This window comes from Panthera leo, chromosome D4 (genome assembly GCF_018350215.1).
Source record: "Panthera leo isolate Ple1 chromosome D4, P.leo_Ple1_pat1.1, whole genome shotgun sequence".
Classification (NCBI taxonomy): Eukaryota; Metazoa; Chordata; class Mammalia; order Carnivora; family Felidae; genus Panthera; species Panthera leo.
In genome coordinates, this window is record NC_056691.1 from 19567441 (window position 1) to 19594499 (window position 27059).

General features: G+C 41.7%; 1 protein-coding gene across 7 annotated transcripts in view; it reads right to left on the reverse strand.

The window, feature by feature from the left end:
* GNAQ (G protein subunit alpha q) overlaps positions 1-27059 on the reverse strand; it is a 349957-nt gene that overhangs the window by 204869 nt on the left and 118029 nt on the right. For 6 of the 7 annotated variants that reach the window (XM_042911855.1, XM_042911857.1, XM_042911853.1 and 3 more), the window contains one exon: positions 1616-1800. In XM_042911855.1, the coding sequence (XP_042767789.1) occupies positions 1616-1800 (185 nt within the window). Of the gene's footprint in view, positions 1-1615; positions 1801-2060; positions 2191-27059 lie in introns of those variants that run through there. The other variant, XM_042911854.1, reaches the window with a different exon arrangement.

The window sequence follows — 27059 nt, forward strand, 5'->3', positions numbered from 1 at the left end:
TTTTCTGAATAACATTTTCTTTTCTCTAGCTTGTTTTGTAACAATACAGTGTATAAAACGTATAACACACAAAGTATGTGTTAATCAACTGTTTATGTTATCAGTAAGGCTTCTAGTCAACAGTAAGCTAGTAAGTTTTGGAGGAACCAAAAGCTATACGTGGATTTTTGACCACATGGGGGATCAGCACCCCTAATGCCCACATTGTTCGAGGGTCAACCGTACATCATAGCACACGTGTGGTAACTCAGCCAGAATTCATCAGATCATGATATTATCAACTAATTGTGGATTGGGACAGTCACTGGTATTAAAGGCAGTTCCTTCAACAGAATTTCCTCCCACTGCAACAAAACCAGTGTGCCACTCTTTCAGAAATTCACTACACTGAGATTTCTTAGTGGGGAAAAACAGCCTTGATCCTTCTACATGTAGACTGGTTAGGTATCCAGGCAGCCTCATGTGGTTCAAGCAAACACGCTCCCAGGCTCATAAAGCTGCCCAGATCTTTTTCACTCTCGAGGGTTCTTTGTGGAGGGCCTCTCTGCTATTTGTGGACACGCTCTCTTGTTGCCCTCGGCAAACTAAGGGCGAGAGCATCAGTTACATCAGAAACAGCCAGTTGATTTCAAGGAAACATCCAAGAAAAATAAATGCCTGATTTTAAGATGATGTGTATAGTTAGGAGCTTCTCAATGGTAACAGAAGTGAAGGTACACAGCACTGCTTTATTTTACCTATGATTCACTTTGAGTTAAATCCTAGTGTATGAGTCACAGCGGGCATGCCAGCTTCTTGCTGTTACATATTGATCCGGGTGTATGGAACCATTTCTAAGAGTAGATTCTCCAGAGTACTGAGGGAGAGTGGAAGTTCTGATGAAGCCCTAAAGCAAGTGTAGGTACAAATTTAGTGCTCTGTCAACACAAGGCGAGGCTTTACCAGCTTACGATAAAATCAACACCTCCAAGCCCTGAAAAAATTTGTTGGTTTTTTTTTTTCCTAACCCCTTCTCCAGTGACGTTAGAAGTTTGCATTACTTGAACACAATTGCAGGGAAACGTGTTTGAAAGGTTATTGGAAGTGACAGATGGGCCTATTTTGAAATAAAATTAAGCCTGTGGCACTACTGAAAGGAAGTCACGAAATCCAAAATTAAACCGGACAGAATGCTCTTAAGCTGTTTTTGTTCTTTTTTTTTTTTTTTTTTTTTTTGCCAAGGAAGCACAAAGAGTGGGAGGTTGAAACAAGGCTGCTGCCTCTTCTCTGAATTCACTCACCTTGGTCAATTTGTCTTGAACTCACAAACTGTCTTCTTAATGTAGTGTGGCGTCCCCTAAGTTTTATACCTCCATCTGTTTACCATTGAACATCCAAATAATGTCTTTCATCGGTATCGCTAAGAACACAACTCTAATTGTGCATAGATGTGACTTTAAAGATTTAAGGGGAAAAAAAAAACTATAAGGAACGTATTGAACCATTAAAAGTCCCATTTAAGATGAGATGAAAAACAGGCACTTCAAAACCCACCCACTGCACATCCCAGACCTGTGAAGGGTGCCTGCGCACCGTGGACGGCTACGCCAGCGATCCTGTGCAGATCCACGCCTACCTTATTGTGCTCGTACTTGTAGGGGATCTTGAGCGTGTCCATGGCTCTGATCATAGCCTGCATGGCCGTGAAGATGTTCTGATACACCAGCTTGGTGAAGCCCCTTTTGTCTTCATCAGAGTAGCCTGACCCATGGATGATTCTCATCTGCTTGATAAACGTACTCTTGCCGCTCTCTCCTGTCCCTGAAAGATGGACAACAGCAAAAGACGTCGTCAGACCATGACACCTTCTCAGTTTCCCAGACAACGAAACCAGACAGGGCGGCTTGGACGTGGCATCCCCAAACAGCCTGCTGGAGGGGCATCCCGGGAGGGCACATCACTAGGGGTAGAAAGGCCACCTGTAGAGAACACTCAGCAAAACTGCAGGGATGAGGGTCCATTTCAGGGGCAGATGAGCTTAAACAAAACAAAACGAACCAACAAACAAAAAACCCTGTCACCTTTTTGTAAGCCACCCAGCGTGGAATTTTGATAGTGTATTTGTAACCACATATCTTATGGCAAACACAACGAAATCAGCATCTTTTGAAGAGAATAAACACTTGATAAAGCTCTCTTCCCTGGAGAATATCTGCAAGACTGCCAGGAGGCTGGGCTGCTAGGCAGGATCTGGATCTGGAAATGACAATGCGCTTACATAAATGCCGTTTGTAGGAAGGAAAAACGCCTAGAAAGTTCTACACATTTTCTTTCATTTTAAAATGAAGTGTGTGTGTATATATATATATATATATATATATATGTGCTGTATATATGTGTGTGTGTATATGTATCATATATTTTTGATATATATCACATATATATGATATATATATCACATATATACCATATACCATATATATGATATGTATATATCACATATATACCACATATGTGATATATATATATAGATATATATATATATCTATATATATATAAAAGCATCAACTGTATCAGTGGCAGTTATCCCAAGGAATCACCTAATTCCGAGATATATAGATATATATATATATATAGATAGATATAGATATATAGATATATAGATATATAGATATCCCAAGGAATCACCTAATTCCGAGATATATAGATATAGATATAGATATATAGATATAGATATATAGATATATAGATATAGATATAGATATAGATATAGATATAGATATATAAAAGCATCAACTGTATCAGTGGCAGTTATCCCAAGGAATCACCTAATTCCGAGAAGTCACAGTGACACTCCTTCTGTCTGCTCATTCTTGACTGATAAATAACATGATATAGAAATTTACTGTTACTGGATTTTTCTCTTCTGTGCTCTTATTTTTCTCTTTTTCAACATCTATTTTCTGTTAGTGTAAGCCTGAGGGCAATCCTTTCAAAGCTACCAATGACCATGGAAGGAAGAAGACAGAAAGATGAGATCATGTCACTGAATAACACTCTATTTCTTCCACAACTTATCCAACACTACGACTCTAAAAACTTCCTTTCTCCAAATGCAGGTGGCTTCTTTCCTATGTCACTTCATTTCTGAATATTTCTCACTCACTTTCCGGCTTCCTTGAGATTTCCAAAAAACAAACGTCTCTGTCTTCCCCTAACAGTGTAGAAAAGCACTGAAAGTACCTATTTGCACATTACATTTGGAAGAATATAATATTAAAACACAGGATGACAGGGGCATCCTCATTGCCACTCCCTACCTACAAGGTGCTTACAAAAACAAGAAAAGAGAAAAGGAAAACTAAAACTAGGAATACAGCAGCTGTCCCAATTTCATTTTGTTTCTCTGGTGGTTGGATTTCATTATTATCTTTATAAACAATCAAGAAAAATTCAAATGAGTATTACGGTTTTCATAGAAGCACTCTTAAATGACTGCAGATGTCCGCGTAAACGCAGAAGCCTCGCACGGTTACGACGGAAGATGATCTCTAGCCCCGAGGTTCTGGGTCAACAACTCCTTTATCATTTTCAGATGACTCTTAATCAGCACTCTGGACTCCTCCAACTACAAAGTTAACACTACAGTGTGAATGCCTCAACCCATTTTAAGGAGCTTCACCGGAAGAGTTTAAAAGGACTATTTTACAATTCCAACCTTGAATACTGGGGGAAAAAACCCCAAAGCATCTAAAAAGTAGCACCTCTTGGTAGAAAAAGAACTACAGAATTGTTTCTCGTTACCGATTAACAACTTATTAAAAAAAAAAAAAAAAAAAAACCTGATATCTTTACTCTCCCAAGCAATTCAAAGTACACGAGAAAAAAATCCAGCTTGCCTCTGTTTATTATCCTTATCCACGGGACAATGGCTTGCTGTGAGGGCCCAACCATAGGTGTAATCATCAAATCAGAATCCCCGCTAGTTTTTTCCACAACAAAAACAAGAAGAAATCTTAATTTGTGAGGTTAATGACACGAGAAGGAAAGAGAATCAGGCAACAGGTCCCCTTCCTCCTGGCTTTCTGTGCAGCTTTTATATATTCATTTGGTGAGTAGAAAATACAAAATATAAAAATAAATGTAAAAAGATATAAAAATACGAAAGCAGCAGACGATAAACTGCACTGGTTTGTGTTTCCACAAAGTCTTGCTGGGCAGGAGCAGTCCATGCTTGGCACCTCTTTGGATCTGGTCACCTGGGCATCACACTAATGAACTCAATGAGATCAAACTAACGAGATCACACTAATGAGATCAAACAGAGGCAGAGCGCGGGACCAGTGAATGAATGGGGGGCACGTAAACAGGAAAGAAAAAAGCATCCAAAAACCAACTCCACATTAAGATATTAAGATTCCTAATGCCCCAGATATGTCCAGGGATCCTCTCTCGCCATTTGCGTGTCTTGCTCCACGCCCCAGGAGGCTGTCCCAAAAGGATTTCACGTCAACAGTTCCCTTACCCTCCGTCTTTTTCTTGGGTTTAGTTCACGGAAGACACGAGGAGACCAGAGAGTAGGAAAATGAGGAAGGGGAATTTCCTACAGCTCACTCCCTACAAGGGCACCAGAGGCACGTTGTGTCTCCTTCAAAAGGCCACAGGTCCCGCTGGGTGTCTGCTCCCATACAGCTACCCTCTCTTGGTTCTTGTGACTGCTCTCTCCCCTTGCCGGACTGCTACTTGCCCCTATGACCTGGTCCCTTTATAGAACTCCCCTCAGCCACCCAGCTGGAGTGCGCCACAGGTTTCCTACTGGGACCCTGACTGGTACAAATGCCACAGGGAAGCAGGGGAAGAGCTTGGTAAGATGAAAGATGGTCGTTTCTCTATAAATTTTACTCACAAGGCAGTCTCTAGTCCATAAAAAGCTTACTAGCCACTATTTCACTCTGACAGCATTCTCCCAGAGGCCAACCATGATGAAGAAATGCTACAGCCCAATTCTACCCCAAAGTCCTAATAAACACAGTACTGGCCACCCACCCCCACAGTGTGTACACATGCAAAACAAACACACTCCAAGACCAGCCTCCAATAGAGAGGGGAAATCATGGCCTCTACCTCCTGAATATCCTCTCTCATAAAGGAAATCAAAAGAAATTTGTGTTCAACCCTTAATACTTTGCCAAGCACTTTGAAATACACTGTCATTTCATCTTCTCAAATATCTGTGAGACAGACATCCTTCTCCTCATTTCACAGAAAAGAAAAGGCCTTGGAGAGGCGAGGCATTGGGCAGAGACGACCCGGCTACTAATGGGCAACGTGCAGGTTCGACCCAGCCCTTAGCTGCCCAGTTTGGGTTTGTCACTATTTTTTTTTTTTAATTTTTTAACGTTTATTTATTTTTGAGACAGAGAGAGACAGAGCATGAATGGGGGAGGGGCAGAGAGAGAGGGAGACACAGAATCGGAGGCAGGCTCCAGGCTCTGAGCCATCAGCCCAGAGCCCGAAGCGGGGCTGGAACTCACGGACCGTGAGACCGTGACCTGAGCTGAAGTCGGACGCTTAACCGACTGAGCCACCCAGGCACCCCTGGGTTTGTCACTATTTTAATAGTCACGCCTGCCCTAAATCCAGGATAATTAGCTTCCACTGCCCACTGTATAAAAATATCTTCTGATGGCTTTGACTTCACCCAACTTTTATCCATCTAATCTAATTTTGAGTTTCTGAATACTACTTCAATTAGCAGGGATCCATATCGAATCTGGTGCCATCTTCCAAATGACTGGCCACTCATGAACTTAATGCTCATCCTTTGATGTTACTATATAAATGCAGCAAATTCAAGGCGAAGGCAAAGCTTCACGTAAGAGGAAGTCTGAGTGATTTTCAAACGCTGTAGGTTGAAGATAAAAGTAGTCAACTGACACATCGTTCTTTTCTAACAATGGATTTAGCCCAAAAAAGGTAAATGGACTGACACCTCAACCAAGCAATTTAGCTACTTTGTTCCAAGAGTTCTATCATGGAGACAAATGAAATACTATTCTTAACAAATGTGCAAGCCAAATATCATGTTGTTCTCCTATTTTTATAGACTTAAACAACATTCTCAGGATTTGAAATGGACATTTTGACAATCTACTCATGATTAATATCAAAAAACAATATTTGGTACAATTAAACAGCTATTCCTTAATTATATAAAATGGTGTTGTTTCCTAAAGCCACATGAAAAGTTCGATGAGAGACTTTGTAATTCTTTATGTCTGAATGAAAGAAATTAGACTTTTGAAAGAATGAAAGGAAGTAGATTCTTGTGAATCCAGCGATGGCTAATCTCTTTGCATAGCACAGGGCATAAGTAACTCTTGACCTATCTCAAGAAATACAAATCTACTGTTTCCAAAGCCATTGATAAAATCTAGCAATGAGCCCTTACATGAAAGTGCAGGTGGGAAAGGCTCTCATTTTTGCTGATTTAACTATAACTCCAATCAAGTCATGGAGTAACCATGACAAGCACGTCAATACATACAACGGTGCTCATCCCACAAAACTGTTTTTTTTCTTGGAATGGTCTCCATAAATACAGCTAAAAATTTTCCCTGGAAAAGCTGTTTCACCTTTGGGTGGGTACTCTTAACTTTTCTTATTCTAGCTCATCAACACACCCAAAAATGAGACTACATGAGAATCATGCTATTAAAAAGGGCATACATAGCGACAGCCGACTGGCTCGGTCGGTAGAACGTGTGACTCTTAATCTTGGGGTGTGAGTCTGAGCCCCACATTGGATGTAGAGATTCCTTAAAAATAAAACCTAATTAAAAAGACAAAGAAGCACACATCAGCCAGCAGGCATAATTGGCTTTGAGGGATACTTAGGGTTTTTTTCTTCCCTACTCTTTCCATCAGAACAAAATCAAATACGAATTTAATATCCCATTGTGGAGGGCATCACTTTGTAAGCTGTTAGAATACAGCACACCAGACATATACGCAGTCACACACACACACAATCTGATGCTTCCATTTTAGGACTTGACAAGATCTCTGCAACACAAGAGGATTTCCACACACAGCTTCTGCCACAAATCCACATTTACTCTCTGTGTCCCGCTCAGGCTAAGCATCTATATGACGAAACTGATTATCCTGCCCATTTGCACAATGAAATCTGTAAACAGTTCTGTCCAATTAATCTCTAAAGGCAGGACAGTTTTTCTTATCCCACACCCCCTATCCTCCCAAGATGGCAGTTTTAAATCCAGTAATACATTAACTTCTTAATGGCAATGGATTATCATTTACTGTTGGAAAGCAATCAACGGATTCACTGGTTCCTTCTCTCACACTTAAGTTGGCTTCTCGGATTATACTTTCATCAAAAGAGCTGCAAAGCACAATTCACGTCTGCACAAGACTTGCTCATGCCCTAAAAACGTCAGTTACTACTGTCACTGCTCTGAAAGACGGTGGTATCCCTGACTGCTGGACAATGGCCCTGGAAAACAATCATCCAACACTACACTATCAGGAACTTGAAGGCTCCTGATGCTTCATTCCCTTCATCCGGAAAGAAAGGCAGAAAACACACCTCCGGGCCTCTTACAGGCTGTAAGAGACCCATCACTGCCCCTTTTTTTAGGCCCCCCCAGGAAAAAGAAGAAATGCCAACACTGAGTTATAAAAACTGTGGTATTTGAAGTTGTACAATAAATATATTCGTTTTGTCCTGCCAGTGCCTTTCATGACTGTATTTGGAGACATTGTCAAACCATCAGAAATCTACATCTGAAGCCTTTAATTAATGTGAAGGCTGGAGCCAAATGCCCCTGCCCTGCCCTCTTGATTGGCCAGCACCCAGATAGAGAAAGGCTAAGAACAAACCCAAGTCTCATGGAGCTCAATTATAACTCAAGTAACTGTACTTAATAAGGACTGCTGGTTTAGGCCAAGAGTTTAAAATATAGAATCTCAGCCCCCCCCTCCCCCCCACAGCTGAACTTGGACTACTTCCACATAATCTTGGATAAAGTAGAACCAGAAATTTCAGGGAGGTATTCGCTACCCATAAGCACAGCATCAAGCCACACGTGCAAGGAATTAAGAGCACTGAGATAAAAGTGATTTAAATACACCTAGTCAAAACTCAATCCATGTGTTGTCCACATCTCGGTCTATCCACTTTAAGACCCACGTATTCTGCCATCTGCACATCTTCCTCCACTTAAATTGGGAACCTGCACTGGTCACCAAGCAGCTCTAATACCAAAGTCACCATAACTTCCTCTCCTTAAAAGACTGTCTTTGAGGCCAAGGGTTGGAAATGACTTCACTCTTTATCCCCAGCAAAGTCTGGCAGAAGGTACTACTAGACAGTTTAAAAAATACATAGTACAGAAAATGAACTGAATTTAGTATCGCCCACTATGAATGGTAAGTGAACAGATGGGTAAATCAGTGGTAACCAAGACTATTAATAACAACTCATCCAGGTAAGTTGGTTTTAAAGGAAAGACGGGCAAAATACACTGAAAATGCAACGTGTTGAACACATTTGGAATCTCATCTAGTTCTGGGTTCCTCAGAGTGGTGAAATCCTCCTGGAAAAGGACCTCCAGTGCTGCTAAGGTTACTCACCAGGTACGATTTCTTGGGAGAGTCAATTTTACCACAGAGTGGCCATGGTAAACACCTGTGTATGAAAAACCAGCATCGGTTGGTTGCACGAGCTTCTGAATACAGTAAAAACTATTAGAGTATCTACTTCTTTCATGTGTTTATTTATTTAAATAAGAGAGAGAATATAAATAAATTGAGAAAAGAGAGAGAGAGAGTTGCACGCCCGTGAGTGGGGGAGGGGCAGAGAGCGACAATTCCAAACAGGCTCCATGGTGTTGGCAACGAGTCCGACTCGGGGCTCCATCTCATGAACTGTGAGATCACGACCTGAGGGGAGACTAAGACTTGGATGTTTAATTGACTGAGCCACCCAGGCACCCCTAGAATGTATACTTTTAAATGGTGGATTTCGAGGTACCCAAATCATATCTCAATTCTTAAAAATTTTTAAAAACTAACAACAGTATAGTTTGGAGATGAACGGGAAGTTTACATGAATTTCCACACTAAATCTTGTTCAGGAGGTTACTTTGTTGGTTTTAAGCAAAATCTGCACCCAGTGTGGGCCTTGAATTCACAACCCCAAGATCAAGAATCACGTGCTCTACTAACAGAGCCAGCCAGGCGCCCCCAAGAGGTTACTTTGATATTTTATCCCCCAACCTTTTCTCCTCTGGGTGTGGGTGTTCACTCTCTCTGGCCTCTGAGTGCGTTTCAGAGGAAAAATCTGAGAAGCCCTGATCTCACACAGTTCACAAAGGAGGGGAAGTGACTCGTTCAAGGATTCTGCTGGTTGAAAACTAGACAGAAGGAAACGGACTAGAACCTACAGAGAACTCTTGTCTGTCCAGGGCTCTTGATCTTACGTCCTCACAAACTGTCTTTCCATAAAACACTTTTATCCAAATTTATTAAAGTTGTAAATATATGCTAAAGAAAATTGAGAAAAACAGAAGCATTTTCAAAATTGCCAAAATGTTAACATTTTGGTTAATTTCTTTCCAGTCTCCTCTTCCAGGCAAATGTACTTTTTCTGTCCTTGTTCTAAAACTGAAACAGTACTGTATTACTGTTTTTCACATAAAATACTGTGGTGATTATTCCAAGATACCAATTATTCCTCAGAAATAGCTATTAATGATCGTCCGAAAGGCCACTGTAAGGACGTGTGATAATTTAACATATCCCCCGTTGTAACACATTGAATATTTCTAATTTTTTTTTCACTTTTATAAGTAATGTTGTGATAAACATCCCTGAAGAAAAATCTCCCGAATCTCTATTTCTGAAATGCAGTTGGGTAGAAGAGCTGCCTGAAAATTACAGTTACACCAACCAGCACACCCATCAGACCCTTCTTTACCCCACTCTTCATTTACCAACACCACCTTTTCTTAAAGCCACAATTTGAGAAAGTTAAATCTTTACCTGAATTTAATCTTCACTTATGAAAACATTTTTCACATTTTGTCATTTGTATCCCTTCTATGAACTTGCCTTTTAATTTGAGAACCTACGGTTTTTGTTTGTTTTTTTAAATAACAATTTGGTGTTTAAAACAAAAATAAACTTTGGTTATACAAATATTTTCCTCAACCAGTCATTTTCTTTTCATTTGATGACAAAAATCAATGTATCAACTTAAAATCTGTACTTAATGAATTCATCTGGTTTCCTCTGTGATTTCTTTTATAAAAGTTTATGCTTTAAAAGAATTTTTTATGTTTTTATTTTGAGAGAGAGAGAGAGAGAGAGAGAGCGAGCTAGAGTGCAAGTGGGGGAGGGGCATAGAGAGAGGGAGACACGGAATCTGAAGCAGGCTCCAGGCTCTGAGCTGTTGGCACAGAGCCTGACATGGGGCTCAAACTCACAGACCGTGAGATCATGACCTTAGCCGAAGTTGGACAATTAACTGGCTGAGCCACCCAGGCGCCCCAAGTTTATGCTTTTTAAACGTTCCAAACACTTGTATTTATTTTGGCTTTTATGGTTTTATGTTTTCCACTTAACTAATCTGTCTATACTTTATTCTGATGTGTGGTGTACCATAATTTTTCTTCTATAACTGGAAGACGTTTCTCCCAAATCATTCTGCACTTTAAAGCCACATCGTCACAGAAGTACTTCTCAATATAATCGAGTATTTGGTCCAAACAGATGAGTCTTCTCATGTCCCCTAATGTACTCCGAGTGCAATCAATAAGACATACAGAACACAGTGAGTCTCCTAATGCATCTCACTGATGAGTCCCTTCTGTTCCCTCTTCCTCTCCTTCCCCACCCAGGTAGCCCATCAACCTTTCCCTCCCTAAGCCTTAAATTCTTGTTCATTACATTTGTTTAAAGGCCTCTCAAAAGCAGCGGGGTAAATATGCCGGGATGTTAAAGGTCTTGATCTCGCTTCCATTTTATGGGTCTATTTCTACCCATATGGCACATTCTGCATTTGCTGTCTATTGTGTTCCCACCTCCCTATAGCTTTGTGACCTGGGTAAGTTACCTGGCCTCTACCATACCTATGTTACAGCTATGCTGTGAATTTCCAGTGAGTTCATCTACCAGTGTCTGGTACAGAGTAAGTACTCAACAAATACCAAGATTAATTTATAATGCAAAATCCAGTGAGAAAACTGGAAAACAGTCTGATCCAGGGCTAGATGGGGAGAGGCAAAAACTGAGTAATCAAGAGAAATATTTCAATGGAGTGTTTTTTTAAAAATCAAAACTAGTACCATGGGCGGGCACCTGGGTGGCTCGGTCGGTTGAGCCTCTGACTTTGGCTCAAGTCATGATCTCGCGGTTTGTGAGTTCAAGCCCCATGTCGGGCTCTGTTCTGACAGCTTGGGCTCTGTGCTGACAGCTCGGAGCCTGCAGCCTGCTTCAGACTCTGTGTGTCCCTCTCTCTGCTCCTCCCCTGCTCACATTCTGTCTCTCCCTCTCTAACAATAAACGTTAAAAAAAATTTTTTAAGCCATATGTATGCACATTTTTAGTATGGATTTTTTTTTTATTGTGTGTATACTCCATGCCAGATACTATTCTAGGCATCAAGGATACAAGACAGAGTCCTTGTTTTCATATAGGCAACATGCAAGCATGAGTGGAAGATGACATATAGGTAGGTAGATGAATAGTAACATATCAAATGGAGATGGACGCTCTGCATTAAAGAATTAAGGATAATGAAATACAGACTGACCTAGCAGCTACTTTAATTTGGGAGACTGAGGAAAGCCTTTCTAAGAAGGCACGTTTAAGCTGATATCTCAATATCCAGAATTCAGCCACAATCAAATTAGAAAGAAACAACATCCCAAGCAGTGAACCAGCTGCCCTAGAGGTCAAGGTGGGAACAGGTGTGGCCGGCACACTAGGGGTGTGACCAGAGCCAGTGTGGCTGAGGCACAGAGGGTGGTGGGGAAAGAGGTAGGAGACAACACAGAGACTGCTCTGCTGGCTACAGAGGCAGAGGCGAAGGCACACGGGGTCCTGGGGTACTGTATTTCAGCAAACAAGTTTCAGTTTTCTGTTAAGCGCGTTGGACAGTTTTGGAGAATTTTAACTAGGGATGTGATATCGTTTGACTAACGCTAAGTGAAGAGTGGACCGTAAGGGCGAGCCAGTCGGGTGTTTCAGTAATCCAAGCCAAAGACGATGGCAGGAGACCTGATGGAGGGAAGAGGAAAGATTCCGGATCCAGTCTGGATGGAGATGGATGGGAAGTGGGTAGAAAGAGGAAGAGATGGAATGGAGATAACCCCTAGACGTTGGGCTTGGGTAACCTAGATGGATAGAGGTTCTAGAGTCTTAGAGAGGCCTGAAGAGGAAGAGGTTTGGGTACAGAACGCAATGTTCAGTTTGAAATGCTTATTCACTCCAACAGAATCACTCTGTGGAAACCTACAAGGTGCACTGCACTGATGCAGACGATACCCATGAAGAAGAGGGGGTTTATGTCCTACATTCTCTGAGCCTCTGACAAAGGCAAGGACACAGTCATGACTGAGGTCCTGATACTAGTGGATGAGTCAGAGCGGACTGCAAAACCAGGGTCATAATTTCATTTCCTATGAGACAAAAGCTCCTTATGTAAAGAGATAGGAAACTTTTTAGCCTCCTACTTACACACACACACACACACACCTATTTATTTATATTTATAAAGTGGCAACATCGCTAGAAACACATTTCTTTACAGAAAATGGGGACGTCGCTGAACATTCTTTGGAACACATGAAGATACCATAAAAATGCCAAGTCATAATAATAATATTTTAAGAAGCAGGAACCCTTCAGAATAAATAGCCACCCACAGATTTTTAACAATTATTTCAGATACTAAAAAACGCAAAGGTAAGCACTCCGGGTTTTTAGGTTACACACAACCATGAACGGCACACTTCCACAACGTGTGGGGTGGGAAATCACAGGGTGCACTTGGGATGCACTCTGAAGGCCTCAGGACAGAATGGCTCGCGTGGCCCTCCATGAAGGAGAACAACAAATTAAATGTGTGGGGGAGGAAAGCACACAGGATGGATCAGAAATGCCATTTTCTACCTCATTTCATTCTCATCAGGAGATCACCTACAGGCGGGGGGGGCGGGAGGGGTGTGTGGAAAGAGCATCAGCGGAAGTCAGGGGCCCCGTGAAGCTGGCCGCGCCAGGGACACCAGGGACAGCCATCCACGCACGGTCACTTGGCCCCCGAGAGCTGAAGATGAGGGAAACTGGCCTGGAAAACCACAAGAGTCCCCTCCAGCTTTCAGATTTTATGATTAGTGGTCTTCTCTGTATGTCGTACAGCCTGAAAAACCATTCACTGCATTTCTCACAAGGCAGGGGGAAAAAACCTGACCTGTTATTTACTGTGTATTCAAGAATTAATTCAAACGAGTTGGCTAAAAACTGTAGTAGTCTTCTTTCAAGGTTAATATGTCAATATTTTTTTTTCCTTTTGCTCATGCGGGCTCTTCACTTGGAGCCTCTAAAAATAATTATCTTTTGAGGTTGGGGAATTAAAGGTGCTGGAGGCAGCAAGCAGTGCCCCAATTAAGGGCAGCAAGGGTCTGGCTGCCTCACAAAACGCGTGGCTATTTCGACTGCAGAGCGCCGCATGCTTCCGAGTTAATATCACCCCAGTATTTCAAATAACAACACCGGGAATAGGAAGAAGGACTTGAGTATGTTCCAAATCTGCCTGGTAAGCATAAAAGTATGAAAGGATCTTCAAGAGAGAACGTTTCATGGAAAACAAGAGTTGGTGAATCGGCTCGTGTGGAGCCGTTCTTGAGCTAGAAGGGTACTTTCAGGAGTCCCCTGTTGCTGTAGCATCTGAGATTTAACTAAAACAAAACCCGAACTGACAGAAATGTTTCCCTTTTCTTAAAGGAAGAGAAAGAACATAGTTAAGACACACACACACACACACACACACAACACACACACGCAAGCAAGCAAGCCAAACCTATGCACTGTTCACATTTTTAAAAAAATTCTCTCTTGGGGGGAAATGTTGATATTAACCAAAAAATATAGTACCTGTTGGAGGGATCATAATTAGCATGAAAACCACCCAATAAGGACTCTTAACAGTAATCGTTTCCAAAAGGCTAATATGGGAGGTTACCACCAAAACACCATGGAGAGATGCATTAAGAAATCTCATGGGCTCTCACTTCCCCTAGAAGCACACACACAAAAAAGAATTCTTAAGATTCAGCTTTTTTAAAAAGTTGAGATATTAACTACTGGAGGGAGGAAGCGGCCCCTTTGCATTCAACGCTCAGGGAACTTTGAAGATAAAGACATGAACTGCCCCTGCTCGTTCACGTTTGAATCATTCCAAAGCAATCCAGTGATGCACCTTGGGCATCATGTGTGCTGCTCAAAGAGACAGGGGCAACAGCTGGCACCACGGATTGATGTCCAGACGACCTCCCCAGAAATTACCAGTAAAGAGTTGCCCTATGATTTGTGGCATATTTAAATTCTGTCCTATAATTTACTTTGCCTAATGGCCATATGTTTCTCCAGTATTCAAGCCAGGGACAGTAAGAGAAATGCGAGAGAATGGTCATAGAGCAGGGCTCCCCTCATCTGCTTTTCCCTCCACTGCAGCTTTTTTCAGGAATAGCAATGGTCAACCTCAGTCTCAAATAAACAAGAAGTGCCTTTTTCCTTATTCTTTAAAAAAACATTTTTTAAAACATTTATTTATTTTTGAGAGAGACAAAGTCAGAGTACAAGAGAGAGAGGGAGACACCGAATCTGAAGCAGGCTCCAGGCTCTGAGCTGTCAACGCAGCTCGCACAGGGCTCCAGCTCATGGATCATGACCCAAACCAAAGTCGGATGCTTAACTGACTGAGCCACCCAAGTGTCCCCCTTTTGCCTTATTCGTAAGTAAGCTGCGCTTGTAAATATGCCCTCTCCCGAAGAGAATACAGCACACTTCTTGTTCAGAAGGATCACACCTACAAATATAAAAGCCTTGGGCAGGAAGTAAGAAAGGACAGTCTTACAACCAGATTTGCATCTTGAGGAAGTACAATGAGGGAAAGCACATTGGGGCACTTCATTCATGTTTAGCAAGGCTTGCACATGTGATGGCTTGCTGCCGTTCGACTGATAGAAAAGGAAGGGAAACTAATTGCTCTCTTCTGACTTAAACTGAGCCTGTGCTCTTAGTACACAAGAACTGTTCCCCAAAACAAAAACCACAGTTAAAGGGGAAGAGATACAGAATCCAAGATAATATTTGGCTCTCCAAATGAGTCTTGGTATTAGGCCACAGGACCCAACAAATGCTGTCCGAATTATATCAGTATATATTCAGGTGTGATTTCTCATAAACTGACCTAATAATACATTAATAATACCATTTGACACTGTGAAGTAATTTAAGTAAAATCAAAGCAACCAGAAACCAGCCATTTAACATGCAACCTTTCCCCTGAAATATTTCATCAGAGAAAAGGTAGAAAAGTCATTAAGGCATCTAATGAAAGCTCCTATCACCTAGGCAGTGACTGCTTACTTGAACCAATAAAGAAGCTGGCAGAAACCAAATCAACCAAAATGCAAAATAGTAAAACGAATTAATAAAAAAAAAAAAAAAAAAAAAAGGAAACACTGAATCACTAAGGCCTTGCTAAGTGGAGTGATATTTTCAGGCATTCTCAAACTCCCCCCACTACACACACACACACACACACACACACACACACACACACACACACACACCAAGTTGAGGAGGGCTTTAAAAACCAAATGCTTTAGCCTAATGGTGACACTAGGGTAATGACTTGTTTATCCTGTTGTTCTACCTATGGCTTCCCTGAATATACCCATCATTGGCTTTTTTTTTAAGCCTGTTAACAGACTACATATTAAATGGAATGACTATTACAATGTTTTAGGTATTCCACACACGCAAGTTTAGAGTGTAAGTGGGGAAACTTCTCCTGATCATGTATTCTTCTCAATAAATATTCCCATTAAGGTAATTAGGTCACTACTTATTGCTTGTATTGTACCGTAACAGGTGCCATAGGAATTTCCTAAACTATGGGTCATGAACTCTATAATAAATAACAGCTTTATGGAGACATAACTCACATATCCTATAATTCACTCAATTAGAGTATACAATCCAATGGTTTTTAGTATATTCACACATGCATGCAACCATCACCACAATCAATTCTAGAACATTTTCATCTTGGGTACGGAAACTTTAATGAGTTGCCAAGCATCTAACCAGCCAAAGTATCAGACTACAGAGAAAAATCTTGCTGCTAAATACATTCCCCCACCTTTAAAGTATACATTTACACTTGGGCTTCATTGTACTTGCTTTGTTCTTTTTTCCATTTAACACATGCTACAGAGTTTGGATTTGATTCAAAAGCCTATGAGGAACTATTGAGAATTTTTGAGGAGGTATGAACTCCATCACAGGAATCCATTAAGAGGACAGAAGCATGGCATGAGTAGACAGTTCAGATTTCACAGACAAAAAGCTCATCAAAGAAAGGGGACCAAAGCAAACAACTACCAAGGTCCAGGCAGGAGACACAAGCCCATTCTCCTTGAGAATGGGCAAGGAAGGACTTGAACGATACTGAAAAGGCAGCATGGGCAGGTGTGACTCTGGTCTGTGATGGGGTGGCAGAAAAGAGGAGTCAGAGAAGATACCATGGCTCATACAGTGAGACTGGGGAAATGGTGATGCCTTGAGCACAAAGATCCAGAAGGGAAAACTGACTTCACGGTGAAGCGGAGGGGCAACTTTAGATGTGTTATGTTGGCAACTGCATTTTCAGGGTGTGTAGAGGCTAGAGGTGCGGTTCCAGAAATCATCCTGCTGGGTTGATGGAAGACAAATGATGCCAAGTGTGTAGACAAGGGTCAAAAGCATCGCTGACACTTGAGGCAGGAAGGCTTCTGACACAGTGGAAGGAGCAGTGGGAACCAGGAAGATGGACTGAGATGGCCTACTCTCCTTCTGTATGAATGGCTACATGAAAAAAGAAGGACAGTCTAGAGGAGGTCCAAGTGTGAGATCCTGCCTAGGTCACTCTGGGAGAGACAGGAGCAAAGAGAGCCCCTCATGTCTCATAGTGTCCCATCGTTCCCACTGTCACTCCAGCATCAGGTCCCTATGCCTTCCTAAGGCAGCATAAGGAATGAAAGGTGAGAAAGGTTCTAGAAATGCTGAATAAATACAGACAGTTAGGGCTTTTTATGATGATGACCATGGTAGGCCACCTAAGAAGCTTCACTGGGCCCAAATTAAATCTCCAAATTCTATTAATGCATGTGATTGGTAAGCCTAAGCCATGTATCTTCAGTTTGATCAAAAAATGGTGATCCTGCATCATGAACATAAAGATCTAATCACACTTCTTCAAATCTCCTCAGCAATATTTCGGTCACCTTAGTGAAAATAATATATCATTTATTTTTACTAAAATTAACTAACAACTTTAAGAGGAAACAGATGTGCCAAACTGTTGCTCATTGTAATGTCTTATCAATTTTACCACTTGCGACAACATAAAGCACAAGAAATTCCAAAATGTTAGATCCCCCTTTTCTCTCTCAACTCATCCCCAGAAACCAATAACCCAAACCACTGAGAGAAAGCACAGAAGTAAAATTTAAAAATCCAAATCACAAATGATTAGCCATCACACTCAACTAGAAGGAAAAAATGATTCTGGAACTTTAATTTCAACATGAATAATTATTCTGTACCACTAGAATTAGTAAGTCTTCAGAATCTATGGTTGGCACAAAGAGAATATTTTATAACCATAATAGGCTGGGTATTTCAAAACATGGCCATTGCACTCTTTTGCATATTAAGAACACAAGACCGGGACGCCTGGGTGGCTCAGGTCACGACCTCATGGCTCCTCTGAGTTCGAGCCCCAAATGTGGCTCACTATCAGCACAGAGCCCACTTCGGATCCTGTCTCCCTCTCTCTCTGCCCCTCCCCTGCTACCACACATTCTCTCTCCCTCTCAAAAAGAAAAAAAAAAAAAAAAAAAAAAAAAAAAAGAACACAAGACCACGGGGCAAGGCTAATTACTTTCTTTAACCAAATCAAAGAAATGGCTGGTTGAATTACCTCAATTTTATGTACTAAATGATATCCCAATACTTAAAAATTACAGCGGCCATATAATTTATCATCCCAAACGGGTAACTTTTGAGAGTGAAAGGGGTACGATGTGTGAACCATGCTAGTCCTAGGTGAATGGAGATACATGGCTGTCCCATGAAAGGTACCCTGGAATGAAAGAGGGTTATAGCCCAGCATTACGAAAACTGAAGAGAGGCTACAAAGGGAAGAATATAGGACGTAGAATGCAAATGAGTATCAGAGCTAGCGCACAGTTGTGATACCCCTCAGGGTGCATGTTACGAGTCAAGAGCTACAGACATTACCCCCATCACAGACTGGGGCCTTCAGGGTCTTACACCAGAGACAAAGTCAGGATAGCCTGTGTCTTTTTTAGGTGATCACAAAAGAACATGAGAAGACTAACTCCAGGCTGGATGACAGATCAAGTCATTTTATAAATTAAATTGGCAAAGACTGTTTTTAAATGATCATATTCAGGACTCAGAAATCTCGGGAAAAACTGGCATCCCACGCAACTACAGGGAAATACAACAGTTACAGCTTCTCAGGGAAACTCTGCAGTAACTATCATGCCTTCCAAAGCTGCATGGCTTCCTACACCAATGACTCCATTCTTAGAAACCTTGCCCAGGGAAATAATTATGAATTTTATAAATACATATTCGCTATAAGATATACAACTTATAACTGGTTAAAAACCTCAAAAAATTAAAATATAAACATGCAACAGGGGGTGGGTAAAATAAATTATGAGATCGTGCAGACATGAAAAATGGTATTTTGTTACCTTATACAGAAAAACGTTCATGATAAATACACATGGAAATGGGAAATGTGATTAAAAGGTAAGGTGGGAACATTTACGATGAAGTGTAAAAGTGATTAACCCTGGGGCGCCTGGGTGGCTCAGTTGGTTAAGCATCAGTCTCTTGATTTCGGCTCAGGTCATGATCTCATGGTGTGTGCAATCGAGCCCCATCCTGGGCTCTGCATCGACAGTGTGGAGCCTGCTTGGGATTCTCTCTCTCTCTCTCTCTCTCTCTCTCTCTCTGCCCCTCCCCCACTCGTGCCCTCCTCTACCCCACCTCCAAATAAATAAACTTAAAAAAAAAAAAAAGTGGTTAGCCCTGGGTTGTAGGATGAACAACTTTTCTTCTTTTCTTGTTGCTAACTTGCTAACTTATCTTCTCAGTTTCACAAAATGAACAGGTATCGCTTCGTAAAAAGAGGAAAGTTACGAAGAAACTGAAAAAAGTATATTCTTCTGTCTTCCAGATGCAATGGAATCTGTGACAGAGCTGAGAGAAAAAGCAAAAAGTGAGACGGTGTAGAGGCCTATTTGGACGCCTCTCAAGAACCAGTCCTGTAAGGATAAAAATGAGATGAAACACACAAGAGAATCTTTAAGCGTGGTCAAGTACAATGTAGGAAGAAGTGATTCTTCTAGATGGCCTGCTGGCCTGCTATTAGCAGAACATGTACTCTGGGGTGGCTTGTTTTTCTTCACCCTACAGGGATGCATCGCTCTGCTTTATGTGTGTACTATGACACACTGGACAGAGCAGACGGCGAAGCGGGATGCTGGATTAAAACCGTAACCCTCACTTCATTAGCCCCTATCCTAATCAAAGGAAGAGAAAAAAAATAGGACATTGCCAACTGGTTTCCTGGGCAACTCACCAAAAAATAAGAATTGAACCAAACTCCACTAAATAACATTAGTTAACAGCCCCTGATCTCGGCACCTTGAACAAAGAAAAAGGTTGATCAATAGTTATTTTGACAGAAAGAAAGAAAGAAAGAAAGAAAGAATCCATGCGTACGACTCTTTCAAGAATAAACAAATGTTGAAATTTACCAAAATGTTACCAATAGCTGAGTTCAGGTTTTGAAAATACAAGTGTTGCTATTTTTTTTTCTATTTTATAAATTTCTAATGAGTAATTCTTAGTTTTTAATCAGTCTTTGCAAATCCCAGGAATCTACTGCACTTGGACCCCATCACTAACCAACTGGTTATGTGACTGTGAACAAGTCAATTTGCCTATCTGGGTTTCCTGGCTCTTCAAGTTTATCAAGGACAGAGGGGGAATACATGCGATTGCTGATTAAAGACATGTAAAGTGTCTAGCACAAGAGTTGAAAATGCTTCAAAAGTGATGGCTTTTTAGTGGACAGGAATAACATCTATGAATAAAATATTATTTGTAGAGTTCCACTCATTCCCATTAGCACATAAGGCTAATAACCTCAAACCCTATATGTGGCATTGTACAACCCATTTCTAACCTCTAACCCTCTCAAGCCAACACAGATTTGACGATTATTCTAATCTTACAGAACCAAACAAAATGATAGGGCTCCCCTCAGGGGTTTTGGTTCATGGGCCAAATTTGAGCCTCGAGATCACTTGAAAGCCATCCTACAAACCGCAAAAGAAACCCAGAGATGTTAACTACAGTATGTGCTGAAACACGTTTAGTAGGTCTCGAGAAGAAGAAAGTACAGGTATCTCGTGTTTGTCAAGCGTGATACAACAGAGCGGGCAAAGAATGCCACCAAGAATGCCAGCCCCTTTACTGTCATTAAAATGTCTAACTCTGACCGGTCACATAAATAACATGGGCCGTAATTCCCTTCCAGACTCAACAGGACAGGAGACCTAGATAAACTCAAAGGTGCCTTCTACATCTATCATGGCATAAAACCCCAGCACCTACATTCAAACAATGCTACCCCGAATTATCAAAGCTCCGTTTTCCCCACAAGGCAAACGGGGGTAAAAAGAATCAAGTCCCTCTGTCGTAAGAGCGACTGTTTTATTTTAAGATTGTCCTGCATCATTTTAGGCAACTACTATCAAAGGAACGCTTTAGAAGAATGGTTAATAGTGAGCAAATGTGCTCATGATATATTAGCCAGAAAGTAGACAATATGAACACGATACCCATTCGAAATCTATTGATGCACCGAATGGACAGATATATAGAGAATAGACATATATTCTATATATATGTAGAGAATAGACATATATTCACAATGTAACATCTGCTTGGTGGCAATGCTACTGCTTTTTTTTTTTTCTTATTCTTCCCTGTATTTTCTCAAAGTGGTACACTTGAACACGTATTCTTGTTGCAATCCCAAACAAATATCTGCATTTTAGACCTATTCTAATAGGGCTTATAAATCTTCAGTTGTACAAGGTATTCTGGCTCCATTCCTCTTCTTTTCAAATTCATTTCAGAAGCTGAATCTATCAGTGACAAAGGCTATTTGATAAAGCTCTACATAGAATGCAGGTCGTCAGGCACCCAGTCATCTCTGTGCCATCAAGCCACCTCACCCATCTACCCTCTTTAGATCATACACCAAATGATCCTTTTCCTTCCCCCCATTAAACTTAACCATTCAGCAACCCATTCTTTAAGGCCCCTTCTGCTCGGGACACTGGGGAAGACTTTGCAGCAAGTGGCGTTTCATGGGGCCCTCATATTAACCCTCGTCAAGTGCCATCTCTTCCGCTGAGGTGTTCTTCTCTAATCTCTGCCGCTCATTGGAAGGCAAGGACAGATCTAGTCTGCTATTTTGACACCGACTTAGCTTATCCAGAGCAGGATTAGCCATATGAAGTGGAGTCAAATCATCAGTGAACATAATATGACACGGTGCTTCTTTAAAGTAGGTGTGATTCTGTAATCGCTACCCAGGATTGGAGTGACAAGAACACCTGAATAATTCAACATCTAAATACTCCATTATGACGCCACCTCACACCTGTCAGAATGGCTAAAACTGACAACACAAGAAACGACAGGTGTTGGCGAGGATGTGGAGAAAAGGGAACCCTCGTGCCCTGTTGGTGGGAATGCAAACTGGTGCAGCCACTCTGGAGAACAGTATGGAGGGTCCTCAAAATGTTAAAAATAGAGCTACCCTACAATCCAGCAATTGCACTACTAGGTGTTTACACAAAGGATACAAAAATACAGATTCAGAGGGGCACATGCACCATAATGTTTAGAGGAACACTATCAACAACAGCCAAATTATAGAGTGGCCCAAATGTCTACTGACTGATGAATGGATAAAGATCCACACAATGGAATATTACTCGGCCATCAAAAAGAATGAAATCTTGCCATTTGCACTAATGTGGATGGAACAAGAGTGTATTAGGCTAAGCAAAATAAGTCAGTTAGAAAAAGACAAATACCGTGTAATTTCACTCATATGTGAAATTCAAGAAACAAAACAGATGAATATACAAGGGGGGGGGGGGAGAAAAGAGGGAAACAAACCACAAGAGATTCTTAATGATAGAGAAAAACTGTGGGTTGACAGAGAGAGGTGGGTGGGAGATGGGCATTAAGGAGGGCACTGGTTGTGATGCGCACTGGGCGTTACATGTAAGTGATGAATTACTGAATTCTGCTCCTGAAACCAATATAGCACTGCATGTTAACTAACTCGAATTTAAACAAAAATTTGGAAAGGAAGATAAATACATACATACATATATCCACACTCCATTATGCTCCAGTTTCTGGGAGGACATAAAGAAAAAGATGACACGGGAAAATAAAGAGAGCCTTTCAACTTGGAAGGGATGTTCCAGCCCAGAACACTAAGAGTCTTGGCCCACCACAGAGTAGAATTAAGCAAAGCAGCCGGGGAAAGATAAAGGTCTGTCTGTCAGCTTTCCAGTTCCTTCTGAGTCTGTCCTCACAGTGGGACTTCCTTATTTGTTTGAAGTATTATAAATTCCCAGAATATCAGGCACACCCATACTCAAATGTAAGTACAAAAACACACTGCAAAGCCAAATACAAATGGTTCCTCCTCTTAATTGAAAGCCACCCATCAGATAAGGTGGATTTTCTTTTATATGCTTAATGTGGCCCCTTCACAAAAGAGATAAGAACACTAATGAAAAATCTGCTTGCCAGCTTTGAAAAGTTAGCACTCAAAACAGCTATGAAGAGACTGTAAGGTTGCTTTACACAAAAACTAGGAAATAAGTAGTAAACAGAAAACAGATTTTATTACATTCCACACTATTTTCTTGCCACTACACTAAATTTACTGCCGTGGGTCATGTTTGTCTGGGTTATGATTACATGCCAAACCTCAGCCAAAACTGTTCTCCATATTTCATTCTTGTGCCTTTTCAAGAAAGTATAAAATGATCTTTATGTTTATTAAGAAGACAGAAAAGGCTTTCCTATTTTAGAAAATGCTTAATTACCTAGGTTAGAGGTAAGCTGCATGCTCAGAGATGAAAAATACATCCTCTTAGGAAAAAAAAAAAAATGGGTGTCCTAATTATACATGGATGATCTAATTAAACTATCATTCACAATTCATTAAAGCTATTAATAAATTGTAAATGGGGAAAAAATGGGCATTACTGTTAAATTTATGGGAGTGTTGAAACCTATTAAATACAAAGACAACCAAGAACTGGTAGTGAAATTTCCTAAGTACATGAACTTTAGACCTCACTTAGGGATCCTTACAGACCTCTTCTACAGGCTCTAGACCCACCTCCTCATTTATAAATGAGGAAACTGGGGTCTACTGAAGCTCAGCGAATTGCCCAAGTGACATCCTCTAACTAATTTTCCCACCACTTCTATGGTTGCCACACTTCCTGAATTGCACATGTAGCTTGGTTCCAGACAGAAAACGGCTAGCACATTTGCTACAGTCGGTGCAGAGGAGCGTTCGAAATCCTGGAACAGTACGCCGAACCAAATATTAGAGGGGCGCCTGTGGCTAGCTCAGTCGGGGGACGGTGCGACTCTTGATCTCGGGGTTGTGAGTTCGAGCCCCATGTTGGGTACAGAGGTTGCTTAAAAATAAAATCTTAAAAATATATATATTAGAAGGAAGGTTAATTGACGCAGAGAAGAGAGAACCACTATCAACCATGCTGCCACCCGCCCAAAGGGAGAAGCAACAGAAACTCAAGAAAACAGAAAATCTTTACTCAGTCTGTGTCCACAAAGGCAGTGTTCTTAGAAATTTCAGGGTGAATCAGATGTCCTTATTACCAGTCTACCTACCGACAGCAGAAATTTTTTAATGGAAACAAGAGAGTATCATGTCAGCAACCAAATGAGCCATCACTAAGAACCATCACAATGTTGGTAAAGGATCCAGAAGAAGCACAACAGACTTGTCTTCCAGCCCTAGGAACCATGTGTTTTCTTCTTCTGAGGACTCCACATTTCGAGGAGGCCCCCAAATTATGCAGGCAAAGGAAACCCCACCAAAAACAGGTCACGCTGCAGCACTCGTCGGTGACTGCGCGCCTGCACCCAAAGCCTTGTGTACCCACTCCGAGCACACGAAGCCATGCGCTCCGCCAAGGGGCTGCTGGAAACCCAGCCCCTTGAAGTGACTGAGTCAAACAAGAACATAAAACAGGCTCTGCACTGATGTGAACTGCATTCATTTTACACATCAGCAGTATACTTACGATGGCCTTTAAACTCCTGGCTGAACAGATTTCTGGTCCCACCCTGGGAAGCGGCGTGCGCAAAGCCCAGGTTCTCAGGCCAGACCCATCCAGGCACTACAACTAGCCGTACGCCTTGGGGCAAGTTAACTTGTGCTGACACTTTCATCATCTGCAAAATGAAGATAATGATGCCTATCTCAAAGGGTGTTTCTGCAGGTGAAATGTGTATGAAGCCCTTAGCAGACTGGCTGCCTCCCGGTAAAATTCTATTTAACAACAAACAGTAACTAAAGCCTTTCGCTGTGTAGCCTCATCTCCCATCTCTGCCCAGACCCTGGCCATGCTCCAGGCTCCCCGCAGATCCCTGCCAGAAACAGCAACGTCCTTTTAGACCTCCAAACTTTTCACTCCTTACTCCCTTTCCCCATATGCCCTCCTGGCTGAACCGGAACATCAGCGGCCCCCACTCCAGACCTTCCCGAATACTCCAGTCCTCTGCCTGGCAAAATCTCCCTCATTCTTGTCCTTGACGTTGGCCAACTCCCCTGAGGCCGGTTGGCTGCTCCCTCTATGTCTATTATGTGATTACATTTGGATTATAATTACTTATGTAACGAGAAAAGAAATTTATTTACAGGAATCGGGGGGAAGGGAGAAGACCAGCCTGTCGTGACTATCTCAGTGCGGCAGTGGGCCCTGCACAAGGGCCAGGCTGTACTTCCCAAGGAGGACAGGCTTTGGAGAGGATCTCTCACCATGAAGGAAGAAACAACGTGCAAAAAGCCATAAGCATGAGATGTGACTCTGCCCTGTGCTAGTGATGTCTCCGTGTCTTCTCCAAAGTTACTAAACCTCACAGTAAGTTAAATGTGAGCGGAGGTATGTGTGAAAGAGAAAAGACAGGAGACACAAGTGTATATCGTGAGGGTATTTGGAAAGGGTTCTGAAAAGCCTAAAGCGCTCAATTCGTATTCGGGCTCAAGCTAAGTTTTACCTAAATGGCAGAAAAGCAGAAGGTTGGCATGGACCATACGAGTTACCAATGTTTAAATGCCCATTTATTTCGCCCACTACAAAGTTCTCATGCCTGGGAAAACAGTAAGGCAGGGTGGTTTGGAGCAGTGCTTCTCAAAGTTGACTGTGCATCTGAATCACCTGGGAATATTATTAAAATGCACGTTCCGATTCCACAGTGCTAGGGTGGAGCCCAAAATTCTGCTGGTCTAACCAGCTCCTGGGTGATGCTGATATTGCAGGACCACATAAGGAACAAGAATTCAGAGCACAGGGGGGCCTGGGTGCCTCAGTCAGTTAAGTGTCCGACTCTTGATTTTGGCTCAGATCATGGTTTCACAGTTTGCGAGATCAAGGCCTGCATGGGGCTCTGCGCTGACAGCTCGGACCCTGCTTAGGATTCTCTGTCTCCCTCTCTCTGCCCCTCCCTGACTTACATGCATGTGTGTTCTCCCTAAATAAATAAGCAAACTTTTTTTTTTTTATCTTAAAAAGAAAAAGAATTCAGAACACAGATGCCAGAGCCAGACTGCCTGTGTTAACTGTCTGACTCCTACTTCATAGCTGTGTGACCTTGAGCAAGTTACTTAAGCTCTCTGGGCCTCTTTTTCCCCTCATTTGTACCTGAGAGTACCTACTTCATGGAGTAGTTACTGAGGATTGGCAAGTGAACATAGGTGAATGTGCCTAGAAGAGCATCCAGCACAGAGAAAATGCTAGATATAGGTCAGCTAATGTTCTTGTTAACATTCATTCCTGAATACTTCTGCACCTATCATTAACAGCAGCAATTCAGAAATGCAGATATTCATGTTTTGGAATGAAAGGTTATTTAAAAAAAATTTTTTTTTAATGTTTATTTTATTTTTGGGAGAGAAAGAGAGGGCATGAGTGGAAGAGGGGCAGAGAGAGGGAGACACAGAATCTGAAACAGGCTCCAGGCTCCGAGCCGTCAGCACAGAGTCCAACACGGGGCTTGAACTCACGAACCACGAGATCATGGCCTGAGCCGAAGTCGGACGCTTAACCGACTGAGCCACCCAGGTGCCCCTGAAATGTTACTTTTTAGTAAGCTAACATGTTGATCCGATAGTATGAACAATAAACAAAACAGTACGGACGTTAACTCCCCAGAAGACGTTATCATCAAACATGAACAAGAGTTAAAAGTAGTCATTTTAAACCGATAAGGAGTTGCATCCATATCTTCCGTCTCCCAAAATCTCAGCTTCCGCTTCTGCTCACTGCTCCGACCCCAGGACATACACCGATGGTACTCATTGGTCAGGGGTGGCCTTTTACCCTTTT